At 41.9% G+C, this 24,403-nt stretch overlaps 1 protein-coding gene across 5 annotated transcripts in view; it reads left to right on the forward strand.

Annotated features, from left to right (window-relative positions):
- The first annotated feature begins 780 nt into the window (after positions 1 to 780).
- Positions 781 to 24,403, forward strand: part of asap1b (ArfGAP with SH3 domain, ankyrin repeat and PH domain 1b) — a 42,497-nt gene continuing 18,874 nt past the window's right edge. For 2 of the 5 annotated variants that reach the window (XM_068343667.1, XM_068343669.1), the window contains exons 1-7: positions 781 to 1,502; positions 15,621 to 15,693; positions 17,660 to 17,805; positions 19,201 to 19,275; positions 19,743 to 19,792; positions 19,994 to 20,123; positions 23,007 to 23,092. In XM_068343667.1, the coding sequence (XP_068199768.1) occupies positions 1,377 to 1,502; positions 15,621 to 15,693; positions 17,660 to 17,805; positions 19,201 to 19,275; positions 19,743 to 19,792; positions 19,994 to 20,123; positions 23,007 to 23,092 (686 nt within the window). In that variant the 5' untranslated portion in view covers positions 781 to 1,376. Of the gene's footprint in view, positions 1,503 to 11,294; positions 11,682 to 15,620; positions 15,694 to 17,659; positions 17,806 to 19,200; positions 19,276 to 19,742; positions 19,793 to 19,993; positions 20,124 to 23,006; positions 23,093 to 24,403 lie in introns of those variants that run through there. The other 3 variants (XM_068343664.1, XM_068343668.1, XM_068343666.1) reach the window with 2 other exon arrangements.

Below are 24,403 nucleotides of genomic sequence, written 5' to 3' on the forward strand. Positions count from 1 at the left end.
GCAATTATCATCATTGTAAAAACCTGGCAGACATTGCAACTCAAGTTTCCAGAAAGCCCATTTTAAAGTTTATCCTTTCTTCTGAAGTGAGAACTACATTGAAATAATCTCACCTGGTAATTGCCCCTTGAGGACTAATAAAGTTTTTTGAGTTTTTAAATTTGAATTGGCACGTTCACCACAACCGATTGTTATTTTGTGTTAGTTCTTAACATTTTTTGCCTTCGAAAAATAATGGAATGACCGCTAACGTGTCTCACATCACGCATGCGTAAAGCGACTACTCGGCCCCCTAGACCAGGCAAGGTGGGTGGGAGAGAAATGCGTCAAAACTAGCTAATGGGGACGAAATACCGGACATGAAGTAATTTGATTTTCTAAATAAAATAAGAAAATTCTATCACGATGTGAGCTATTTTCTACCTGCACTTGTTACGAGAAACAAAATACAACCATTGGTATTAATTATTATAGCGATTTGAATTAATACCAGCAGGTGTTGTGTTTTGACACCCTAATGTTTTATATTTATCATCACATAATCTGGTCAATGATTGATTACAAATATAATAAAGTGCAACTGCAGATCTGAGTCGTCATGAACCTTTTACGTGTGACAAGCTTATTGCCATAACTTCATAAACATAACTAGTTGAAGCATCAATTACTCGTGTTGCTGTTAACAAAATAAAGTTACCGTCGGCTTTTATTTTTACAACCCTAACCGGAAATCACGTTATAGTCCCCGGAAGCTTGACGTCGGCTCCGAGGAGCTAGAGCGCGGCCGAGCAGAAGAGAGTGGTTGTGACTGTCTGCAGCAGCGTTTAGCATAAAAATCACTAACTACGGCTGAAGACGAGAGTACCAAGCCTATTCGCGGTTCGAGACAACCTCAGAAGAATATGGACTATTAAGAATTCTGAACGGAAGCTTGTGAAGGTGGGCTGTTTTGACGACAAGCGGTTTATTGAACATCTGCAGACCAAAATGAGGGCATCCGTTATTCTTTACGTTGCTTTTTCCTCCGAGGTTTAGTTGAGACGCAGAGTGACACTATTTATAAATGCGTCGCTTTTAGGCAACCCTCCGAAGAAATAGACACATCCTTTAGAAATATAGTCAATTCCCTCCTCCCATGGACCCAGGAGAACAGTGAAGTCATTCGAGAAGTCACCGGGGAAGAAGACGCGTCCTAATCATCTCTTCAGTTTAGCTTCAGTTTTGCGAGAACAACCCGTCCGTCCTCCATCGGATCGCTCACACCAGCCTGCCCCCCCCCCCCCCCGGCGTTTCTCTCTAGTTTTAAATCGTACATGGTTTTGGTTTTCTGAGCATTCATCGCCAATCCTACTGTGGGCATTTCCCCCCGTGAAAGGATGCCGGATCAAATATCGGTGTCCGAGTTTCTCTCGGAGACAACAGAGGATTACAATTCCCCGACCACGTCCAGCTTCACCACCCGACTGCAGAGCTGCAGGAACACCGTCAGTGTGCTGGAGGAGGTAAGGCCTGTCTGTGTGATGAATGGGGTGCACAATTAAACTGCATAAAGAAATAAATAACTATATTAAAACCCTTAATGGAAATACAACAGGTTTTAATCATGGAGTTCAGTTAATATCCAGCCAAGGTAATCAACCCCTACATCCAACTGGGGACATTTGTCAGCATTTCAAAATCCCACAAGAAGCCAAAATGGATTATAATAATGCACATCCACCCACATGTGAATGAAAATAATTGCATCTGTGGAGACACAGTTGCTGTGAAAGTGTTTTTTAAAAATTTTTTTTTAATTCATTACCTGATAAAAATCTGACATTTCCCCCACATATAGTAGAAGCTGGTTTGCGTGGGTGAACACTCCTGTTGTGTATTTGTGAATCTGCTGCTCTTGACAGATATGTAGAGCAATAATAGGGGGGTGGATGGCTTTGGTGAAAGAGTATAGAGCATAGGAGGATGTGCACTCAGGCCTGCAGCTTTCTGTGTTCACTATTACATAACTGAGCTTCAGAGCAGGCTGGTAGGCTGTATCAGTGTGTCAGAGAAAGGCCTTCTCTAGTCACATCTAGTTGGTTCAGGATTGTAAAGATTCTTCAGTCTCATATAGGCCAGATCTCTTTTCACATAAGTGGTACAGAAACAGAACAGAAAGACATCCAGTCACATTCTGGTTTTTGTATTACCGTCAGTCTTATAGGCCAGGTATGGAAGTTATAATGTGTGTTTCTCACCTTCTCACCTCTACCACTATTGCTGTCCATTAGCATCCTTCTTCCTATGATAAAAATGTTTGAAACACATGTTGCTGAAGTCGCAAGATTACTTAAATATCATGTTTGTTTGTCTAATCAGTTAAATCAACTTAACATGCTACCAACATTTAATTTGTGCTACTTTAAAGTGACTAAATTGGAGGTTATTTGCAATTTCTAAGTTCAAATGTAAACATAAAGATGAGTGGACAGCAACCAGAGATGAATGGTTGTAAAGGAACAAAACCAGGCCTGTTCTTCACTTTAACACCCCCAACGTTACAATCCATCAGCCCTAACGTCAGTCCTTTACAAGCTTATAATAACTTAGTAATAGAAAATTTATCAAAACAGAACCGGGACAGGAGTTTGCGTCTGCTGAGTGCGAGGGAAAAGGGGCTCGCATCATGTATCCCCTCTCTGGCTCTGCGCCTCTGAAGCAAGAGAGACTGCAGCAGGACAAACGAAAAACATCTGTTCGAAAGGGTCGCCATGTGCGATGGGCTTCGGTAGCCACTCTGGAATTTTTTTGCAGAGATCACATGACAGGGAAGAGCGTTATTCTGGTATCAGAAAGGGAGCAACATGCTTGTCAATGTAAATGTAAGATAGAACTTAAACATTTCAGCAAGGATAGCTCACTCAGCCTCTTGGGTTACTTGGAAACATCCATAAGATGCAGATTGCGGTCAATGCACAAGCAGCAGACAGCCAACCTAAAGTCATTAGCAGTTAGATTAGTGCTGGTTTTAATGGGCTGTTTTAACCCTTCATAGACATGTGAGGATTCACGTGCATCACACACCCAACAGGTCCGCTGCAGCGAAGGATGAGTGCCTTCGGCGTCGCCTTGCCTCAAGTACAACATTTAAATGTTTTGTGTTCTTACTGAGCTGTGTTCCCTTGCTCAACTTACAGCAGTCAACCCATTTCCTTGTTGACAAGGTAAATTATGCAAAGGAACGACTTGAATATTTAATACTGTAACTTGAGTGTGTGAGTTAACCCACCGGAAGGTAGACTTCATTCTCCAAGTCGTGTGAAGGTGCAAAGAAAGGTGCAAAAAGAAGTCGTCACAGCATCATTTCATCTTAATTCAGCAACACTCTTTAATTATTGATCTGTGTATAATGAAACACAGGCTTTCATGACTCATCAGCCTCCACCTCCACCCAACATTCCGCTCTCTGGTTGCAGCAGGGCACACAAAGTAATAGAATTGAAAATTGAATTAGATTTTTTTAAACTCAATTCCAGATCTGAGCACCTTTTTTTTAAGTAGTCACACGTTGTGGTTATCAAAGGGAGAACCAGAGGGGGAAAAAAATGCTTAATGGGACCTTCCTACCTTCTCTTAAGAGCCACCCTGAGGACAAACAGGACATTTTTAGCATCACTATGAAACCAGAGAGAAAGAGAATCACCGTAGGTATCTCAGGGCCTCGTTCATGAGTGAACATAAACAGTGAGATGGACAGGCGGTATATTGAATGCCAGACTGTCATGTTGAACAGGGGGCTGAGGTAGAATGCAAAGTCCTCAAGTTATCAGTGGGCTTCCCTCAGCTACAGGTATAGTCATGATCCCTGGGTAGTGATCAAAATAACGAGATTGTGAATACAAGCTGTGGCTATGAGCTTCCTTCATTGACTGGCCATGCTGAGCTTTAGCGTTAGCAGATGGGATATCCAGAGGGAGTCGGGGGCTCCTTCACATGGAAAGGAGCCAGTGGAGATGGTTCAGAGATGTGATGGAGATCCCTCTAGTTGCTTATCTCCTCAGATTTTTCAGTGACATGTAACAGGAAGGAGTCCCTGGAGAAAGACCCAAAACTGGCTCAATGGATCACACATTTTATCTCACGTAGGGATCCCAATGGGGGCCGACACGACCCAATCTCAAACAAGTGAAAGGACATGGAATGAAAAATCTCCCTGAGTATTTTTTAAATTCTTGTCAATAAGAATCTTCACCTTCACCAGATGTTTTTCTGAGAGCCTGAATCGTGTGAAGTAGTTTCCTTTAAGACACTGGTTAAACATTACCTTGCACTGCCTGAGTTCCTTATCATTAACATAGACTATTGATCATCTAATTGATTAGTCACCAGACAGAAAAGATTTAATCAAGTTTGATTAAATCAGTCATTGTCTGCAGAATTATCAAGTTTCTGCAACTGTTCTCTGTTCACCTTTGACTTTTTGACTTGGTGTTAATGATTGCAGCCTACAATATTGCACATTATTCCTGATGAGAAAAGAAGGGATACTCCAAACTTAACAATTTAGTATACATCTAAACAAATGTTCTCTTTCCATGCAGCAGAAATATGACATTTTGCTAAAACGGATGCGTTCAAGGTTATTACCCCGTGACCCTCCTGCTCTCTCAGATTTTCTCTGATACGAGTTTAAATTGACAGCGGGGGGCACTTGTTCTACCCCCGTGGGCATGTACCTTCTCGCTATTTACCTCACAGATGTCACTTTGCGTCATTTGGTTTGCTTTGCTAAACCGCAGAGCCCCAGCAGCGATTGAGGGGGAAGCCCTCATTGCGTTGGCATTCCTTTGAGCGTGCCTCTGTCCACATCACATGGGCCAGAGCAGGAAAATGTTGACTTTTCACAGTCATTGTATTCAAGCATGGCTGAGCTTGACTTAATAGGCAGCGGTCCTTTTATATTCTTTCACTTTTACATAACGTCCTTTTCAATGGCATCATTTTAAGCTTGAGTCTCTTCAGAGGGATATTGCTATTCTGATGCAAAAAAAAAGTCCAAGAAAAAGAATCAGTCGCGACCCAGAAAGAGTGTGTAGAAAATGAATTCTATGTAAAATGAGTTCCTTCTATGCGAACAGCATAACCATGTTTAATTATCATCACACAATCACACACAACTTAAAAGACTTTGGGTCATCACTGCTTCGTCTCGTGGAAGACTTTTTATATGTAGGGTTGTTGTTTGAAGGGCAACTTAGGCAACATCCTAGACGAGCCGCAGTCATGTGAGTCTTCAGCCGGTCACATGTAGCATCCAGTGGACTGTCAGAACAATGCCTGCACAGATAGCACATAAGGTTAGCTTTCTTTCCCTCGCATATTTGGTCGTTAAGGATTAGAAGATGAGTTGTCTGCTTTTTAAACCATTCTTGATCCATTTGAAAGTCTTATTTAACGGGGTATAACGGGAGCATATGTGTTCTGTCCGTGGGGAATGCATTATGTTATATACTACAGTTTGTATCCCAGTCTTTTTGTGAAACTTAAGTACTGTACTCTAACAGATTAAAAAAACTTGTTTTATGTTATGTTTAGCTGTGTATGGTAATTACACAGACTTTGACATGTCTTTGCTTGATTTAGCTCTGTATTTCAGGCCACTTTTAGTACCCGCTTACCACAGAAAAGAGGTAGAAATGCTGAATCTCTGAAAGAATTGTAGGTGTTTATAATACTTTATAATTAACAATGTATTGGAGGCTCCATTCTGCAACATTGCAGCTGAGGCACACAGCTGTGGCTGGATCAATTATTGATGAAGTTATAGCTTTTTATTCATTACCAGTCCCACTGTATTGTGTGAGAGAACAGGAACGTTTTTCATCCAGTGGTGGCACTACTCACATGACGTATTGTTGTAGTTAAACTGAACTGTAAAAAAAAAGTCCAAAAAGCAATGCAAGCGGACATTTCCTTGATTCATAAACTCATCTTTGACGTTTTTAGTGCCCATGAAATGGTCTTGTTGAAATGGTGTTGTATAATACAGCAGTAACACCACTCATTGGCAATGCGTGTGTATTTCTTTTTGTAGCTCAGGTATTATCGACCCTTTTGACCTAGTTTTTTTAACTTTTCAGTGTTAAAGCAGTAAAATCGACTTCTCTGTGTGGATATGTTTCAGAATGTTCCTTCAGATTGGAGCTGCGATTTTGGCTCGCTGACTGCATCCAGTCGGGCAGCTTCTCACAATTTTATCAAATTTAATTCTTTGCCTCAAAGTAATCATGTAATCAATTGCGTGATTATGCAAACATCAGTTGATGCTTGTTGACCAAAGTAAAATTGGAGCAAAGAGAAAATGCAAAAGAATGAGTGGAAGTTGATGACGAAGACCAATAAAATGTTAGAATTCTGAAAATTTAAAATCCAATTTTTCTCCTCTAATTTGGCTGCTTTTATTTGCTAGCATAGGACAAGTTCCCTGGTAACAGTGAATTAATTGAACGCATGAATATAAAGAAGTAGAAAACAATCTGAACAGCTGAGGCCATATTTCCAAATGGTTACTTCTATCACCAGTCTTGTTGCATCATTTAAATGCACATTGATACTGAGCCTGAGTTTCTTCTGCAGTTTCCAATGACATATTTATGCAAAGTGAGCTCTTAAAGGTCCACTTCCATCAAGAACAAGTGCCGGCAGTGACGTGTCTGCCTCTCTTCCATCCCTGTCAGAATAATAGATGGGTTGTGTGCATCCTCCGGTGTCTTAGGTTTCCTGCTGATTATTCTGGAGGGTTACGGCATTACTTCTAAATGGTTACATCAATTAGAAGTCTCTTTGTTGCATCACTTTAAATGTAAATTAATTCCAACCAGAAGTTTCTACGACAGGGTTTGGATATCATCAGAAAGGGGTTACGCAATGATTTTAAATAGTACCAGTTTCGCAACAGTTCTCAGTGATGTACTTGAGTGAACCGAGCTTTTAAGACCCAACTTACATCAAGATCAAGCACATAGAGCGACTGATCGAACAATATGTCTGCATTTCACCCATCCCTGCCAGAATACAGACTTAGGTTTCTCACGAGTAATAAATCACATTTACCTCCCATCTCAACATCCACTTTGTATGAGTGTGTACGAGTGTGCGGTGGTTGTCAGAGGGGATGTAGAGCGTTCAATGTTAAATGCATTTTGGACTCAGGTGAGTCCAGATTTTTGCATCCTTTGAAAGTGACCACAGCGATTAGATAAAAGAGCGTCCGAACGGGCTGTTTTCAATCTCCCTCTATAAATACTAACAAACCTCTAAGCTCTGCTGTGGTCGGGGTCCCACAACGGGAGGCGAGACTCTGTTGTGTTGCTTGTTTGTCGCCTTGTTTGCCGTCTGCGGCTGCAATCTGATAATCAGTTTGTGGGCCACAGCTGTTGGCCTACCTTCCTGCCACAGCTGCACTATGTATATCATCAAGGGCTATTAGCTGGCAGCGGATTAGCCTCAGACCACACTACTCCAGCTCTCTGATCCCTTTGCTCTCACCCAGATTTAGGCGAGGAAGACTGGGCCAGTGTTCACATCTGTCTTCAGGCTTCTTCGCCCGGATAGATGGTGTTAAAGTCTCCCTCCCATCAGCAGCCATTTTAATGACTGATGGAGAGATTCAGTGTCGCTACCAAGAAAGATTCAGCCTCAGAAATGATGTGTTATGTCTGCTTTTAATGAAGGCTAATGACAAGAATTGAACCATTGTACCATTGTAGTCCAGATTGTTGTATCCCAAAAACTACTACATGGACTGAAAAGTCAGACGGTTTCTTGACTGTGCAGCCAGCTTCAGTGTTGTGGGTTGTGATGAAACACTTGCAAACCTAATAACATCTCCATCTATTCATCCTTCTTTTGCAGGCTAACTGCAGTGACAATTGCTAAAGTTTATACATCAGGGTCTATAAACAATCCATCCTGTTCTACTGTTTTTTTGTTTTTTTTTACCTTATTATTTTATGTGTAACTGTTTGGCTGCAAAACAACAATGGCTCCACTTCATCATTTCGTCTATATTTCTTCATCTGTGATTTATTTCAGTGTAGCAATAACAATGTTAGCCCTGCGGAGACACAGCCTTGTCCTGTGATCATCGTCTATCTTGCTGAGGCCTGAAGGATACGTGGTTCATCTCTGTCCATGAGCTTTGATGGTGTTTGGCCCTGGAGCATATCTGTGTGTGTGCGTGTGTGTGTGTGTGCATGTGTGTGTGTGTGTGTGTAAACCACAGCTAAACATTTGATGAAGCTTTTCAACGTCCAATTTCCATACTGTCTTTCTCTGGACCACCAGGGGTCTGCCGAGGTCATTCAAGCCTGGAGGAATCTGCTATCCTGAAGTTGTTTACATCTTTGTTCTAATGACTTTTTATGTCAGTAAAAGGTGTTATGTCACTTACTTTCCTCTGCATCAGCAAAAAGCTGGAGCCCGTATTCTCTGGATGTTGTCAAATGAGCAGTTGAAATGTAACAGCGGTGCAGGTTTTGGTTGGGAGTTGTCCAGTCTGTCCAGTTGCTCTCAGATGAGCCAAAAAGCCCGTGGGAGTGGATACACCTGTGGGTTGGGAATAGCTGGTCTTTCACCCAGCAGTGTCCCATAAAGTGTGAAATTCGAGACTTGTCTGCAGGAAAACTTCAAGGAATGCTGCAAAGCGCTCTGCAGAGCCTGTGACTTTGGCCAAGGACTCATGACCGAGTGGTGCGCAGGAATGTTGCTCAGAGGCCAGAGGAATCATTTCACTTCTGATTGTAAATGCTTATCAAGAGATATTCATGGCCTAGTGTCCAAAAGATTTACAACACAGATAGCTGCTGGTTGAAAACGGAGCTGATAATAAAGAGACCAAAACATGTAGTGGTTTATTTAAGTATTTTTTTTATCAGCCCTAGTTTGTTACGCAAGACAATTTTTGATCTTTTGCCAGTTCTTTTGCGGTTCTTTTTAACTCTATTATAAATGATCAATACTCAAACATAGAGGATTTAATGTTCATATAATCAACCAGATTCTTTTTCCATCATTGTTTGACTCATGTCTGAACAGCCTAAACACATGTTTGTTACTGATTAACAAGATGACAATAGTGGAACAAAACACGCAAGAACAGTTTTGGTTTCGGTTTGCTATTCATAAGAATAAATCTGTTTCAGTTAGTGATTTGTTCCATGAAGTTCCCAGAAAACCTGACATATTGAACTATCCTGTTTTGTCTAATAATGGTGTCATAATGAACTAAAAAAACTACTGTATTCCCATCTGACTGTCAACAACCCCCAAATGTTTGATTTGTTCGATAAAAAGAACAGATTGCTTGGTAACAGAATATTAGCGAATTAATTTCCTGCTGATCACGGTGTCATGCAGCCTGAACTGCCGTTATCACAGAAAGACAGGTTTTTAAACTTAATATCAGTGAAAAATGATAATATGTGATGTGTATTTAGGTTTGTAGGTTCATATTCCTCAGGAAACAAACAACCTCTTTTTTGTGCTGCTTACTGTTTTGTCATTATATCAGATTTAACGCTATGACAGCTAACACTTTTAAATCAACTGCCAGTACCTCCTACTATTCAATAATGACATGAGATTAAGGTTTGCATTGTGTTTCACATCAGGTGAGTGTGAGTGTATTTGTGAAAACATGCTCAAAGCTCTGGAAATGAGTGCTGAGCTCGACGAGAGAGTGCTGCAGAGAGAAACCGACGGATGATGTGTGAATGTAACACCCCAGCACGCACGGCTTGACTTTCCTGCTGCACGCATGCGCTGCCAGTTCCTGTGTTAAATGTCTGGAGATCTGGAGCAAAGAGTGAGGATCTAAGCTGTTAGACGGCCTAACCAAACTCATTTCTGTTTCAGAGAGCAGCGCTCTAATGGAAGCAATGTAGACTGGAGTCATCTATGACCTGTATTGACTTCTTATAGTGACCAATAGCATTAGCATGTCCGGTATGCTGGCTCATTAGAGCAAATGTGTATTTCAAACCACCATGAAGAGTGTTTCTATCACTGCTAACCGCTGGCTCAAGTTTGGTTTTCAGCAGCTTTTGGTTTCACTCCGTTTAATCTATGGACTCATATTTTTTAATTCTCTGTCAAAGTGAGTGGTTTGAGCTTTCCCTGCAGGGCATTTAAAATGGAGGTCAGCATAAAGGGAATTAAATTCAAAAAGCATTCCGTAGAGAAGCCACATCTGGACAGCAAACATTATAGGTCCTCTATGTTCAATTTCAATTTAAAATAGTGTTTTGACATTTTGTTTAGCATTAGCATAAGAATTAGCGTCTGTTTTCCATCCTGGAGAGAAAAAGAAATATAAGTAGGTGCAGGGGCATATATAAAAACATTGATTCAAGTGATATTTACATCACAATACACCAGGATGTGTTCAAGTGATTGCAATTTTATTGCTATTGATCGGTAACCCCTGCAGAAATGTTGCACTCTGCTTGAACAAGTTGAAGATTTCCCCTTTCTCCTTTGTTCATTCTCAGAAAAAGACAATTAAAAACCCTGAAATAAGACTTTTCCGATGCGCTACATCATTTTGCGTAGCTGCCTTAACGACATAACAAAAACCACTGGCAGTCGATCACTCTTTCTCTTTCATTACAGCGTGTGTGTGTGTGAGAAATAGGTCATCTGAACCCAGCTGCCTTTGGAAATGTTACATCCCCCTAATTTTTCCCATTCTACTTGGAAAGCTGAAGGCCTCTTCAGGCTGCAGGCCCGGAGAAAGGGATGTACATTTGTTTCCTGCCAATGAAAATGGCTCCCCACCCTTCCTGCTTGAGTCATGCCACATGGACTCATCAGACAGACTGACCGAATGAATTGACAGACCGACTGGATTTCCTCTTCATTCAGACTGAAATAGAATCAGGACTGCCTGTATTACCATAATGCACCTAAAAACATACACTTTTGCTAAGGAACCGTGAGGCAGAGAAGAAAAGAGCAAAGGAAATGCACTGGCATGAAGAATTTCAACAGTTATCATCACTTTCCTCTCTTGACATTCCAAAGCAGATGTTTCTGAACCCTGCACTCCAGCTCTGGGGAAGTCCTTTCATAGCTGTGCCCTTTCCTGTTTTCTTCATCTATGACATATTTAGCATATTAGCAGTTCCTGATGTCCCTGTCTCCTCTGATTGGCACAGTTGATTCCCGGCATACTGCTGAGGAACAGAGAGCGGGTTAGTTAGTCAGAGCTGCTTCCCATAATCTCCACAGTTAAGAATGTTGAGCCGCTACGTGAGACAGCCAAATCACATCTCCTCAGCCGCCCACCAGCGCAATGCCAAATACCAAGGTGGAGGAGAAGAGCGAGTATTCATAGCTGGAAAAGATGAGTTCGTGGAGGAAATAAGAAAGACAACTAACGTTCCATGAAAACTACGGAGGAGGAATCTGAAGAGCGGATCAGCGAATCAAGAAATAGTGCTTCCCAGCCAGCAAGGAAAGCATGTTTATTCCTCAGCTGTCAGCAGAGAGCAGTTGGTGTCATTAGAAGGAGGGCTGTCGACCCTGGACAGGACCGTGACAAGCCTGGCTGGCTTCCTGCTTCCTGTCCGAAGACGGCTGCAGGGGAAGCAGCAGGGCTGTGGTGGGAGGATAAGGCCTGGGGCAGGAAGCATGAAGCTGAGGTATGGCCTCCAGTCAGTCATGGCTAGTCACTTCAACCACACTTATTCCCCGAAGATTTGACCTCCCGGGCACCACTGTGGGTATTTGTGTGGTTGTTTGGGAACCAGGAAGTCTGTCTGCGTTCACCTCAGTGGCAGCATTGGTCGTATTTAATGGCTTTTGCTCTGTTTCCGAGCATACTTTTATTTTCAGTGCTCCAGCTTAGAATTGTTGTCTTGTTTTTCATTTTAAATAGAGGAAAGATGCCTTTAGATATAAGTTATGTGGAACTAAAACGGTGATGTATCACTATGTCAAATTAATTTATATAAAACAGAAAAATAGTTGTTTCCTCATGAAATTGAAGTCGTAATAGTTTTTAATGATGAATAGTAGGTTGTAAACTATGAAGGTGATGTTCGAACAGGATGAGATGGTTTTCCTGATTTTTTTATTCCTCACACCAGAGATTTGATGACCTTGGGAAGGTCATGAGAGGAAATCTTCTGCTGAGGCATCATGAACGGCCGCCGCCCTTCACCCCCTTCAAATCAGCCCTTGACCATTTTGCCTCAGTCTCTGATGGACGTCCACATTAAAGCATTGCGCCATGGTCATGTTGGCTTTGACACAACAAATTGTTGTTTCTCTGTCCAGTAACTCATGGCTGTAGAATTTATGCTCATGTTTCATGGCTGCACTAAATAAACACACAATGAGGAAGAGGCGAGTTGTCGCAAATCATTTAGCATTGTCACAAAATCAATCCCTTCTGGTTGATTCACTAGTTGTTGGTCTTTTGGAGAGCAAATATTTCTATGCATTCCTGCCTTTTTGCTCAGGAATTAGTAAAAACCTTTGTGTAGGTATGGATTGGTTTTGGCTAAAGGTCCAGATTATGTTCAACTAATGTGAATAAATACGTGCTAAAGAAGTGAATCTACTAAACGTGTCGGTGCTGAATATTTAATTTGGTGCACAGACAGCATGGATTACGGGTGACCCTTGGGTGGCGGTGCCAGCTGCTCTCAATACGAGCGCCCGGCCACTGTTTCGTGCTCTTCATCCTGATCAACTCATCACTATAACCTCTTTGCAGACACAGATTTACTGCGGAGGCTTTAAACTGCAGACGGACTGGGATGGAGTGATGAGGGTGTGGTTTTGTGCGGTGTGGAGGAAAAACAGCTTGTTACTAAATGTGTCTGTGGTTTGGGGGGGATCTAATCTGCGACTTCTGCTGCGTCTAACCACTTAGATGAGGTCAGCTTGGCACAACTGTCATCCGTTATGAAAATGAGTGATTGCCTTTCAGCTCGTACAAAAATATCAGTTGTATTTCTGAATAGATTTCTTCAGGGACAGTAATTTGATGTGTCTACACAGTTTAAGGGTTGCAACTAATGATGGGCATTAATCAGCTTTAATTTTTTTTTTTGTATAGTCATAAATTTATCTGCCTTAGTTTGGTGCTTTTTTTGATACCCGTGCGAATCAAATACAGGAAATGACTCATTTCTGATTTGTCTCTTTCTGTGGTAAAGACTTGGCTAAGCTGCTAACAAGCTGACACCTTGTCAGCATCAGATGGTCCAATGAAGTGCAAGAATGCAAAACAAAATGTGGGGAATTCTTTATTAAGTTACATGGAGGAAGAATCCTTCTATGTAAAATAGATTCCAAGTGGCTTTTTGATTTGTTCTGTATAGAAATGTGGGGTGTTGTCTTAGTTTACCAACTTCTCATGTCTGCTGTACGTAAAGATTATCTAGGGCTGCAACAAAGATCCTTTTTTCATCACCTTTATTTTTAGCTGAACAACAGTGTGACGTTATAACACACAAGTTTTTGCATCTTTTATAGACATGTATGTCATCAGCATAGTATTTACTTTCCCTTTTTCGTAGAGGTTGAGTCCATCACTGCTCAGAGGGTGATGAGCTCCCATATTTCACAGTATGTCCCAAATTTAAAGATATTAGTAGCTGATTTTCATCTTCTTTAAATAAGCAGTCTCACCTTGAATAGGTTGTCTAAATGGGGCTAATATAAAGCAGTTTAACCAATAAGTATGATGGTGCAGCGCTTCACTCAAGAGAACAGGGTTTATAGAATAAGTAGCTTCAACTTTCTACTGTTGCTCTCACCATTGAAGTCTGTTTGCCTCCTGTTTAAATTTTAATTATAATGATTACCACCATAATATATACAGACAATATTGAGATAATGGTTCCCTAAAGCGTCATATTATCACAAGCCTGTTTGGCCCAAACATCCACCGGATAATGAGGCCGTCGCAGCACCAGGTCGGGTCTGTTCCCATGTGCTGGGGTGGGGGGGGATCAAAGGCCTCGGTCCCTGCAGAAGGAGCCCCGGAGCGACAAACTGCTGCTGTCATAATTGGGGAAGAGCCATGTAAAACTGTCCAAGGGAAGCCAAGGACGGCTTAATTACGTTGTGAAATTTAATTAGCCCGCTGTTGTGTGTAACGTGTGTGTCTCTTCACCAGCTGACCTCAGTCTAATGGGGGGTTTTGCTGGCGTTTACCATCTATTTTACAAGCAAACATGACAGAGTTATGGTCCCATGGCCTCCGGGATGTGAAATGTTTGTGCCGTCAGAAAAAAGATGATTGTGAAAAGGGCTCGGTTTCAGTCGACGCCGGCCATTCAGGTGTGTGTTCTTGTGAATTTTGTCCTCTTTTTGTGAGTCCAGCCATCTTAACTTTCTCTGCAGTAGATTGGATTATGTTAGGAGTCACAAATACACATGGTCTCCATATTGGTTGACACAGAAATACATGTGTGACTGCTGTCTTTATTCACAGTATAGATATACAGGTTATATTTTAGTACAGATAATAACACTGTGATTACAGATAATAACACTATTCACAGAGAAGCTGCTGAGCAGTTGTAATGGTCTAGTTGAATAGACACTGATCGGTATTCAGGATACTTCCTAATAGCTCTCATTTGACGTATAATTGAAGTATATTGCATAAAATGTTTTAACACCAGGGTGTCTTCACAATAGAAGAAGACGATTAAACAGTTGCGCATTTAAGTAATTAAGTAATTATAATTATAAAAATAATTGAAAGTTATTAAATGATGATAAAATGAAAATCACACAAATTAAAAGCAACATGATGCCAAAAAGAAGTGAAATGCTACGAAATTATAAAAACTACAAATGTGTTATGAAGAGATATGAATATGTTATGAAGTACAGTAGTAAAAAAAATGAAAACAGCTGGGATGAGAATAAAAGCATGAACGTTAATTTTATCACAAGATAGGTTTATAAAGGAACGGTTTTCCTTCACGATGCTGAATTTTGGTCGTGTGAAGTTGTTTTTCAGGGGAGGGGGGTGTCTGGATAAACCGGTTCAAGGGTCACGCCGGCTTGGCTTTGCGGGATTTTCTCTAAATATATCCGTGCATTATCGCTAAACGAGTAACCACCATTGGCGTGATCTACGGCGTGTGAAGCGAAGTGCGAAGTGTTTCTATTTGTGTTCGTCATTGTTTTAACTCCCCGGAGCTTTTGATGAATGAATTCTGAGCATTAATCTCTGAAACTGCGAAGAAATGAGACAGATAGCACACAGTAACAATAGGTCAGTAGCCGTGTTTATTGTTTCTAGCAGTTGAATGCTTCATTGTGAATAATGATCTTAATAAATAGCTTAAATGTGGTAAATTTGATATACCGCTTGTGTGTTTGGCCTGTTACAGTGCACAAAGGCTTTGCTCCAGCTGCCAACAGTGTTGAAATAATGATTTATGCCATATTCAGGTCATGCAGTGTATTGTGCTCTCTCTCTCTCTTAGCTCTCTGCATGCTCAGCTACTAGCAGATAATATTTTTCATGCCATTCTTTAAAAATCAAAATATCTGTCTTTGGTTGTGAATGAATTGTAAATGTCCCTAAACCACCTCTCCTCTTTACTCAGGCTTTGGACCAGGATAGAACCTCCCTGCAGAAGGTGAAGAAATCAGTCAAAGCCATCTATAGTTCAGGACAAGGTGAGTTCCTGGTTGCGAACGTGTTGCCAGTGCTTCTCAAAACAATATTCCCAGAGAGGAAAATCCAGGATTTCTTCAACATCCTTAATAAAAACTAGGATTGCTTTTTATGGGACAGATGGTATTCTTTTTTGTGTGTGTTTGCATCCAGTCCATCCCAGAAAACCAACACCTGAGCTTTTGTTTGTTTGTTTCAATGACAGAGATCCTCAGTAATTTCCACTAAATACTTCTGAGAGCAGCCTCCTCCCTGTAAATTGACAGTTTCAGATGTTTGTCCCACAGAAAACTTTGTTTGCTCCCAGACTAGACAGCTGACCTCGCTCTCGGGATGAATGTTATAGGATGAGAAACAGCTGGAAGATCCTGACGTCGAAAATTCAAAGAGACTTGTTGTGGTTAAAATGAGATAAATGTTTATGATCTTAAAATACATGGAGGAATGTGATTGTGATGCATCCTGAAACTCTAATGAATACCTTGGCTTTAACTGTTGGCAAGGCTTTTTAAACACGCAGGTCGTAAAGTTATAATCATTCAGATTTCAGTCGTGGCTGATCTGGAGACCCTTGTGGTTACCGTTGGAAACGGGAAGAGCAGTTTAGCGCCGCAGCAAAACACTTGTTGAAAAGATGCTTTGCTAGAAAGGCAAGAGAAGAGCAGCTGGCGCGTCTCTCTTTACAATGCAGTCAAATAAACACACAATGTTTTAATCTAAAGAAGTATGTCAATAACTGGCTTGTTTTTTTCCCATCATCCTTTGAGCAACCACAATTTGATTTCATGATGCAATCGACCCGAGCAGCTTTCTGCTCTCCAGCTGGTGCCGGTGAAGTCGGTTCAAACACGGCATCAAATAACTGCAGCAGTAAACTGCAGATAGCAAATACAGTAAATACATATCTAAGATTATAACTTCCAAGAATAACACTCCTCCTACTGTTTTAAAACACATAATAAAGGTGGACTGGCAACTTTAAATTAGTTGGGTGTGAATGGGTGTTTGTCAGTCCAGGGTGTGTCAGCTGGGATGCATCCAGCCTCCCACCACCCTGCGCTGGAGAGGCGGTTACAGAAAATTGATGGATTGGTTCTTAAACATGTCGGGGGAGGACATGATTCAGTGTTATCGCTGGTTAACTGCAGCGCTGCTTGGCCTGCTTTGGAGTTTCCAGAATGACAAAATGTCTGCTGCAGGAACACGCTCCACGGGGCGCTCATCTCGCCCCACATCCCTCTCAGGAATCCCTCTCAGATTTGGCAAGGGTTTGAAACATCGCTCCCCCATCCAGTTCCCCCTCTATCGCTCGCTTAATGACGAGGACAGATGGACGCCTCCGTTTGACGGACGGCTCCCGCCGAGCTGAACATACCTTGAGAACTGTACATCTTGGAATGCTGACATTCGCTGTGCATAAAGATGACTTAGTGTTGACCAAATGTATAAATCCAAGGTCTCTCCGGAACCAAGTTGATCATCTATCGTGTGTTAAGGCTTTCCATCCTGGGATCTGTTCACGATTTGTTAATTATGAACCCCAGGAGGACTTTAAAAACCCGTTTGTTCCAGATCTGCTTCCAATGAGTCAAATATTATCCGTAGCCCTTTCCTTCACGTCACTTTAAGTTACATTTTTGTGGTAAAACAAATCTCATATTCAACATTCTTGCTAGAAACACCAGCTCCGCCTGACCTGCATGGAATCAGCCTCATGAATCAAAAGACCACCAACTGCTTTAGCATTAAATCGCAATGAAATTATCACATTAATAATGAATGAATCCTGGTTGGAGGTAACATCATCATTACTCCATCGACCCGTGTGACCTGCATTACACCCCCATCAGGACATCGCATAGCCTGCTGGTGTCCCCCAGCCATCTCCACATGTTAATTATGCTAATCATGCGCTAGAGTTCCTGTCAGATGAAGTAACCTGTGGGGGGGGGGGTGTTTTCTATCCAGACCACGTCCAGAATGAAGAGAACTACGCCCAGGCTCTGGATAAATTTGGCAGCAACTTCATCAGCCGGGATAACCCCGACCTGGGAACCGCCTTCGTCAAGTTCTCATCGCTCACCAAGGAGCTGTCCGCCCTACTGAAGAACCTGGTGAGCGCCTCTAATCCAATCAAAATCAACTCGGGTCTCTTGATTTCAGGTGGATGGAAAGAGCGAAATTCTCCAAAGAGATTATATTTTCTCGTCTTTGCTCCTATAAACAACAAAGGATTTGGGTTTGAGGTTAAGATTAGGATTATGTCGAGGGTGGAATCAAGCATCATCGTTGTCTGATCTCTACCTCCAAGGTTTTATTTATTTTTTTCCACCAGAGGTTCTTATCTGCCTGATGTGGATTTCCCTCTGGTGTTCCTGTTGAACGGTGTGCGTCCTGTTTGAACCCTATGAGCGCTTGTTTATGGAAGAAGAGCCGGTACCCTCTCTCTCTCTTTTTCTCTTCCTCTCTCTTCCTCTCTCTCTTCCTGTGTGGCTGAAAGCGAGATTAGACTCCATAAATACACTTGGCAGCGCCAGGAACAACTCTGTGTGTGTCCGTTTGGAAAACGCTCTCAAATCACCCACCTGTTGACCACTCGAATGCTGTGGGAAATTATTTCTATTCATCAGTTCTTTGACTCTTTTCATTTTCAGTCTTTCATTGAATTTTTTTAGACTTCAATAACCCCGAGTGCTGCTGCTGTGCGCCTGCACTGCAAATGGGAATTGACAAATAGTGCCTGTTCTAGATGTCCTACATGTGTTATCATCTAAATGTAAGGATTTTATCGACAGATCGGTCAAGCTGATGCCAGAATTTCTGCACATTTCTCCGCATTTATTGCCTTTTTTAAGAATCGTACACACTTGTAGTAAGAGAGAGTTTCCTGTTCCTGCCAATCGGCAGTCGAGCTTCGGAGGATTGATTCTGACGTTGGCCGTATGTAATATGAGCACTTAAAAAGCACAGTAGCTCCCATTAAATGTTGTTTACTTCCCCGATGTGTGTCTGTGTCGGCTTGGCTAACAACAACAACAACAATAACAACAACATCGGGGATTGAAATGCCAACAACTGTTGTAAATGAACTTGCTGATGCTAGCTGAACACGAGCTGCTGGCAGTGTCCATCTTTAGCTAATTCTCCAATAAATGAACTTGCACTGTGGTTGTTTTTGGCAGCACCTTTGCCATTATTTTCTGATTTCTCTTGTAAGCAGCAGCATGATTGTGTTGTTGCATAGCGTTATAAGTGAAAGGACAAAGCCAGCATTAATCTTTGCAGAACTTCCAATGCGTCACAGCTTTCAGTCCTTTTCTGAGTTATCTGTTAATATGTAATATTTTCATATTTCTGTCAGCAACATTTCAGCATCTGCACATAGATTACAATATGGATTATCCTCAGCCTTAAGCCATATAAATCTGCCGCTGCTTTGTTTTATGACAGTATTTTCTCATGGTAATCACAACATTATAACTCACCGTGTTCTTCTATGTGTGTTCCAGCTCCAGAGCCTCAGCCACAACGTGATCTTCACTCTGGATTCGCTGCTGAAGGGCGACTTGAAAGGCGTGAAAGGGGTGAGATTTACTGTAAAACAGTTTCCCTCTCTCGGGTTTTTATTCTCTCCCTCGTCTCTCCCGGGCCATCAGATCGCCTGGCTCAGCAATAGGATGGGGGGAAAAAATGGACGCCTTGTCAGCAAATCTCTATATTAATCTCTCAACATCTGTGCATGTGCATTTTGGAGGGTGTAAGCGAGAGGAGAACAGAGAGATGGGACAAAGCTTCCTTTATTAAAGATCACACTGCAGATCCCTCGGGAGTAAACACCGCCTTTGCGTTGTGCTTGAGGAGCGTGGCGAGGAACTGGGTCATCAACCTTTGATGTTTGGGGCAGGATGAGGGGTGTGGCCGCTCGCTGGCGGGGTAGAATCTGTGAGCGGAGCGAGGCATAAGCTGGAACTTTGTTTGTGAGCCACAGAACTCCGTCCCCTCGGTGACCTCTTTGCAGTTTGCTGATGCTTGTCCTTCTGTGTTTCTGCAGGATATAAAGAAGCCCTTTGATAAAGCATGGAAAGACTACGAGGCCAAGTTGTAAGTAGATCATTAAAATGGACTTCTGTAAAACCACATGTTTGCACCATCCAGCTTATTAAAGCACTAAATCATGCATTGAGACCTGCAGCAATAAAGTCTTAAGATATGTTGTAGAGCGTGAAACTACTTCCATTAGGTAAAAATCTGACAAGGTCAAGCAGTGCATCCGTAAAGCGAGCATCCTTTTGTCTGTGCCAGTACAAAAATAGAGAAGGAGAAGCGAGAACACGCCAAACAACACGGGATGATCCGCACTGAGATCACCGGAGCCGAAATTGCAGAAGAGATGGAGAAGGAGCGACGTCTCTTCCAGCTCCAGATGTGTGAGGTAGGTTGGGAAAAGGATTATAGAGGGTCAGTTTCTCAGCTGTAATCACACCTCTTGAGGTCCCATAACCGGCAGGTCACAGGTCAGATCTCCTCTAACTGTGTTGTCTTATTTTGAAACTTTTAAGCTGCTGTGTTTTAAATCACTTACACTTGTGTTGGGTTGTGGTCTCACTACTTGTGCATTCTGTCAAGCAATACGGTCTCATCGTCCTTATTTGTTCCAGCAAGACAAGAGCAAAACAAAAACCACATTGTCATCTGCTAAAAGAGTTGAACCCTGCTTCATGTATGGTTTAATATCATCTGACAGTTTACGCTTGGGATTCCAAACATGCATTCATTCCATTATTTTCCCTCCCTGCCATTAGACAGACTTGTTTCTAACACCAAGTCAAGACAACAAAGTTGTTTTTGCAGCGCTTCTCAAAAGATTAGATGAAGATCATACTCTTTCTTTTACACAGATCCAACAATATCCCTTCAAAATGGTTACGTGTTAGCATGGAATCAATTTATATGAATTTTAAAGTTGGGGAAAAACATTCTAATTAAAGGGCAGCTCATGAAAAGACGTTCAGCCCCATGTTCAAGGATAATGTATGATAACATACTGAGCCAATCCTTATCCCCGCTGAGGGTTTTCTAATTAAGCTCATAACACATCATCATTAGGAGAGAGTTGACACAAAATGAGGGCCGTTAAAGATCCCCGGTTGTGATCGAACCGGAGACGACGTGAGTCATCGTCAGCTTTTGGATCCCTGGTTTCTTAAAAACACATTTCATCATGAAAACCATCCAGTTTTATGAAATATTCTAAACCACTGAGCCTTCAGGCACGCGTCACCCAAACTCTACTTCCTGGATCCAATTTGTCTTCTCATGGCTGCTTGCAGCAACACCAACGCGTTTTGCTATTTGTGGTTTGAACAACTGTTTGCTAAAATGTGAAGCGTTCTCTGCTCGCCGCCTGTAAACCAGATCTCAAACTGGAGTCGACTCTTTCTCTCTGATGATTTGAGCATTGTATGGAACAGCTTTAACAGTCATGGAGCTCCAAGTGCAGGGATTAGAGCAGCCCCTAAACATGCAGCTGTACCGGCATTAATTCATGTAGAAAGATCGTATTGCACTGGTTTCTAGCCTGTAAGCTCCACTGAATCTGGTCATTACAATGATTGTTTTTAATGGACAAGATTTTAAAATATAGATATTCTTCCTGGTATTAAATCCTGAACTGTTTTGTATTAATATAAGCATTTAAAAAAATGTTCTCCTGGTTGTATGAACATGTTTCTTGTGACTACTCTGAGGTATTAATGCTCTAAAGGCTGCATTTAAAGAACAGCTAGAATTAAGTGTAAAACAAACGTGAGTTCTTTATGTGCCTGAGAGAATCAGAACTAACAGTTAAAGCTTACTCTGTCTTGCCAAAAAACCTCTCTAGTGGTGGGTGGTGACGCCTACACATTGTTCACTGTTAGGATTTTTTTTTTTTAACTCAAATTACATAATGGCTGTTGCACTGTTTTTGGTCGTATGAATAATTCACCACTGAACGGACTCTCTGCAGTCTTCTTTTTTGTGCCGACCTGCTCTCTTCTCTGAGTTCCAGGTGTTTCTTTGCCCATATTTATCACATGCGTTCCAATTTCTTAGAGTGGTTCAAACTAGCATTGACAGCGCTAACATGTGGATGTTCGGCACACATGATTTCAGAGGGATTTTCAAGTGCTCTCAAATAGTTTCAGACATGTTTACACCAGAAATAAACCCAGACTACTCGTGCTTCTAATCTTTACTTTTAATTCTTCCAAGTCAACAGTCGTCCTGACTGGAAGCAGAAGGCGTGTGTCGGCCAGTGGCTTCAGTCAGTGGTGCAATCCGTTCATCCCACTTAACCTCGTTTCCCTCTCGCTCTCACTCCCTCTCTCACTCCTTGTTACTCAATCGCCAGATTACAGGATGCTCTCACTCTCTTCCACCTTTTCACCTCGCTTCGCCGCCGGTCATAGAGTGTGGAAAGGTCCGCTTTCAGCATCTGGCTTTATTCTCTGCTTGGATGCTGGCGATGCTGCTGGTTTGCACAAAAGAGCCCAAACACGTGGCAGCACCGAACCTCCACGAGGCCCAGACAAAATGTGGATAATCTCCCTTCCGACGGGAACTGTTCGCCAGACAAAGAGACAACACATGCGCGCCTGCAAGCACATATATTCACATACATGTGCGTTCATGCGGATGCCAAGCTAAGGGCATCCACACACGTGATATACAGAGTGACTGTTGACGTCAGAGGGCTTTTGTGTAGTAGATTAAATTATGCCGCAGCACTGAAAGTGGTCTTTAGCCATGACTCTCGGTGAATCTCTGGATTTGCATCCCGTGGGATTAGCTGAGATTATCCTTTATTTGTTAGTTTGGTGGGAAGTGCTGTCTGAAGACGTCTTGTTTGTTGAGAATCCACAGACGCCGAGCATACAGTCCACAAAGCGCTTCCCCCTCCGGAGGCTTTTCTCTCTTTTATAATGCTAATGTGAAAAATATTTCTCATCATCCTTTTGAAACTTTATTTAGATCAAGACAGAGGCACGGTATTTTCTTGTTCTAGAAGTGTGTTCATCTGTCTGGTCCCCCACACACACATTCTCTCACAGTTTCGAGGCATCCTTGGCTCGTACTTCAAAGCCTGCATAAAGTATATGTGCACTCAGATGCGATTATCATAATGCAAAATGTTCGTAGTCTTTACATGTCTCAGGCAGAGCAGAAGTCTTTATTCTCAGCCTCATTACACCTCATTAAACCCCCCCAAAAATCCTTTAAACACGCCCTGAATTTGGACTCCTGGTTGAACTCTGCTCCTCTCTTCGCTTTGCAGTACCTGATCAAAGTAAACGAGATCAAGACCAAGAAAGGAGTGGACCTCCTCCAGAACCTGATAAAGTATTACCATGCACAGTGCAAGTAAGTAGCACCTTAATCCTCCTTAGAGTGTGGCATCACTTCCACTCAGACATTTACTGCAATACATGTAGAAGAAAACACACACACACACACACACACACACACACACACACACACATAGAGAGAGATATCTATGTTTGCTGGTGTAGGATTTTTTGGGTAAATAAGTAGCCTCTCTCTGCCAGAAACACATCTTCACGCCAACAAGTGACAAAATGACAGATTTTTCCTCGGTGCTCTGGTCCTGTCATCATAAAAAAATATATACTCCTGTGTTAATCTGTTCAACCTGGGTCATGATGGATAGGGAAGTCGCAGCACTGATGGATTAAAAACATGAAGACAGTTGACGGAGAACTGCGGGAAGCTCGGTGCTGAAAAGAAAAATAAATTTATGTTCCTTTTTACTGTCTGAACAACTTCCTTCGACAAATTAAGGGCGGGTGTTTTTTTCTTGCATGGCGACACGCGGATTAAAGCGAGAGCGACATCAATCAGGCCCAAATGCTCACAGCTTTCCAAAAAAACAGCTCCAAACCAACATAAATAATCTCAAACACTTTCCATTGAGTCCAACAATAAACACAGAATAAAGATGTTCTGAAAATTCTCGCTGCAGTTTGTTGTTAATTGCGTCACAATTATAGAGCAATTAAAACTGACTTTTGATCTTCTGAAAGCGTCTGAATTCCATTTTTCTTGCAGTTTCTTTTTTCCACTTTGCAAAACAATTGGCTGGGTTTATAAATATGAGGAGAAAGGCAAGGATTTAAATTTCTTCCATCGCTCTTTATGTGCACATCCAACAAGACATGCAGCGTTCCTTGCTGATCTGGGGAAGAAGCCTGGAAGCTGGGCTTTCAAGTGTGGCCATTCAAAGCTCTTTGAATCTTTCAAACAAAGTCACAGAACCTCACTCATGTCAAGGATCAGGAGCCCCAAGGCTGCAACGTGAGTGATCCTGAATTAGATTATATGCAATATACTTTAATGATCCCAAACTTGGAAATTCACAATTATACACTGATGTTGAAATCAGCTCAGTGTCTTGCTTGTCATTATTCACACACTTATCAGAACATTATTCCTCCGGTTCCTGGCAAGATAATCAGCATCCTTCAGTCTCCTCACTAGTAAAACTCATTCCATATGTACATCAGCTCACAAGTTAATCCAATCCAATCCACTTAATTTCTATGGCACAATTTAAGTAAACAAAAGGTTTCCAAAGTGCCGCGCAGTCAATAAACTGACAACACAACAGACACACCATAAAAGCAATGAACACAATGTGTTCAAATAAAATATCAA

The sequence above is a fragment of the Antennarius striatus genome, chromosome 20 (assembly GCF_040054535.1).
Source record: "Antennarius striatus isolate MH-2024 chromosome 20, ASM4005453v1, whole genome shotgun sequence".
In the NCBI taxonomy this organism is placed as follows: domain Eukaryota; kingdom Metazoa; phylum Chordata; class Actinopteri; order Lophiiformes; family Antennariidae; genus Antennarius; species Antennarius striatus.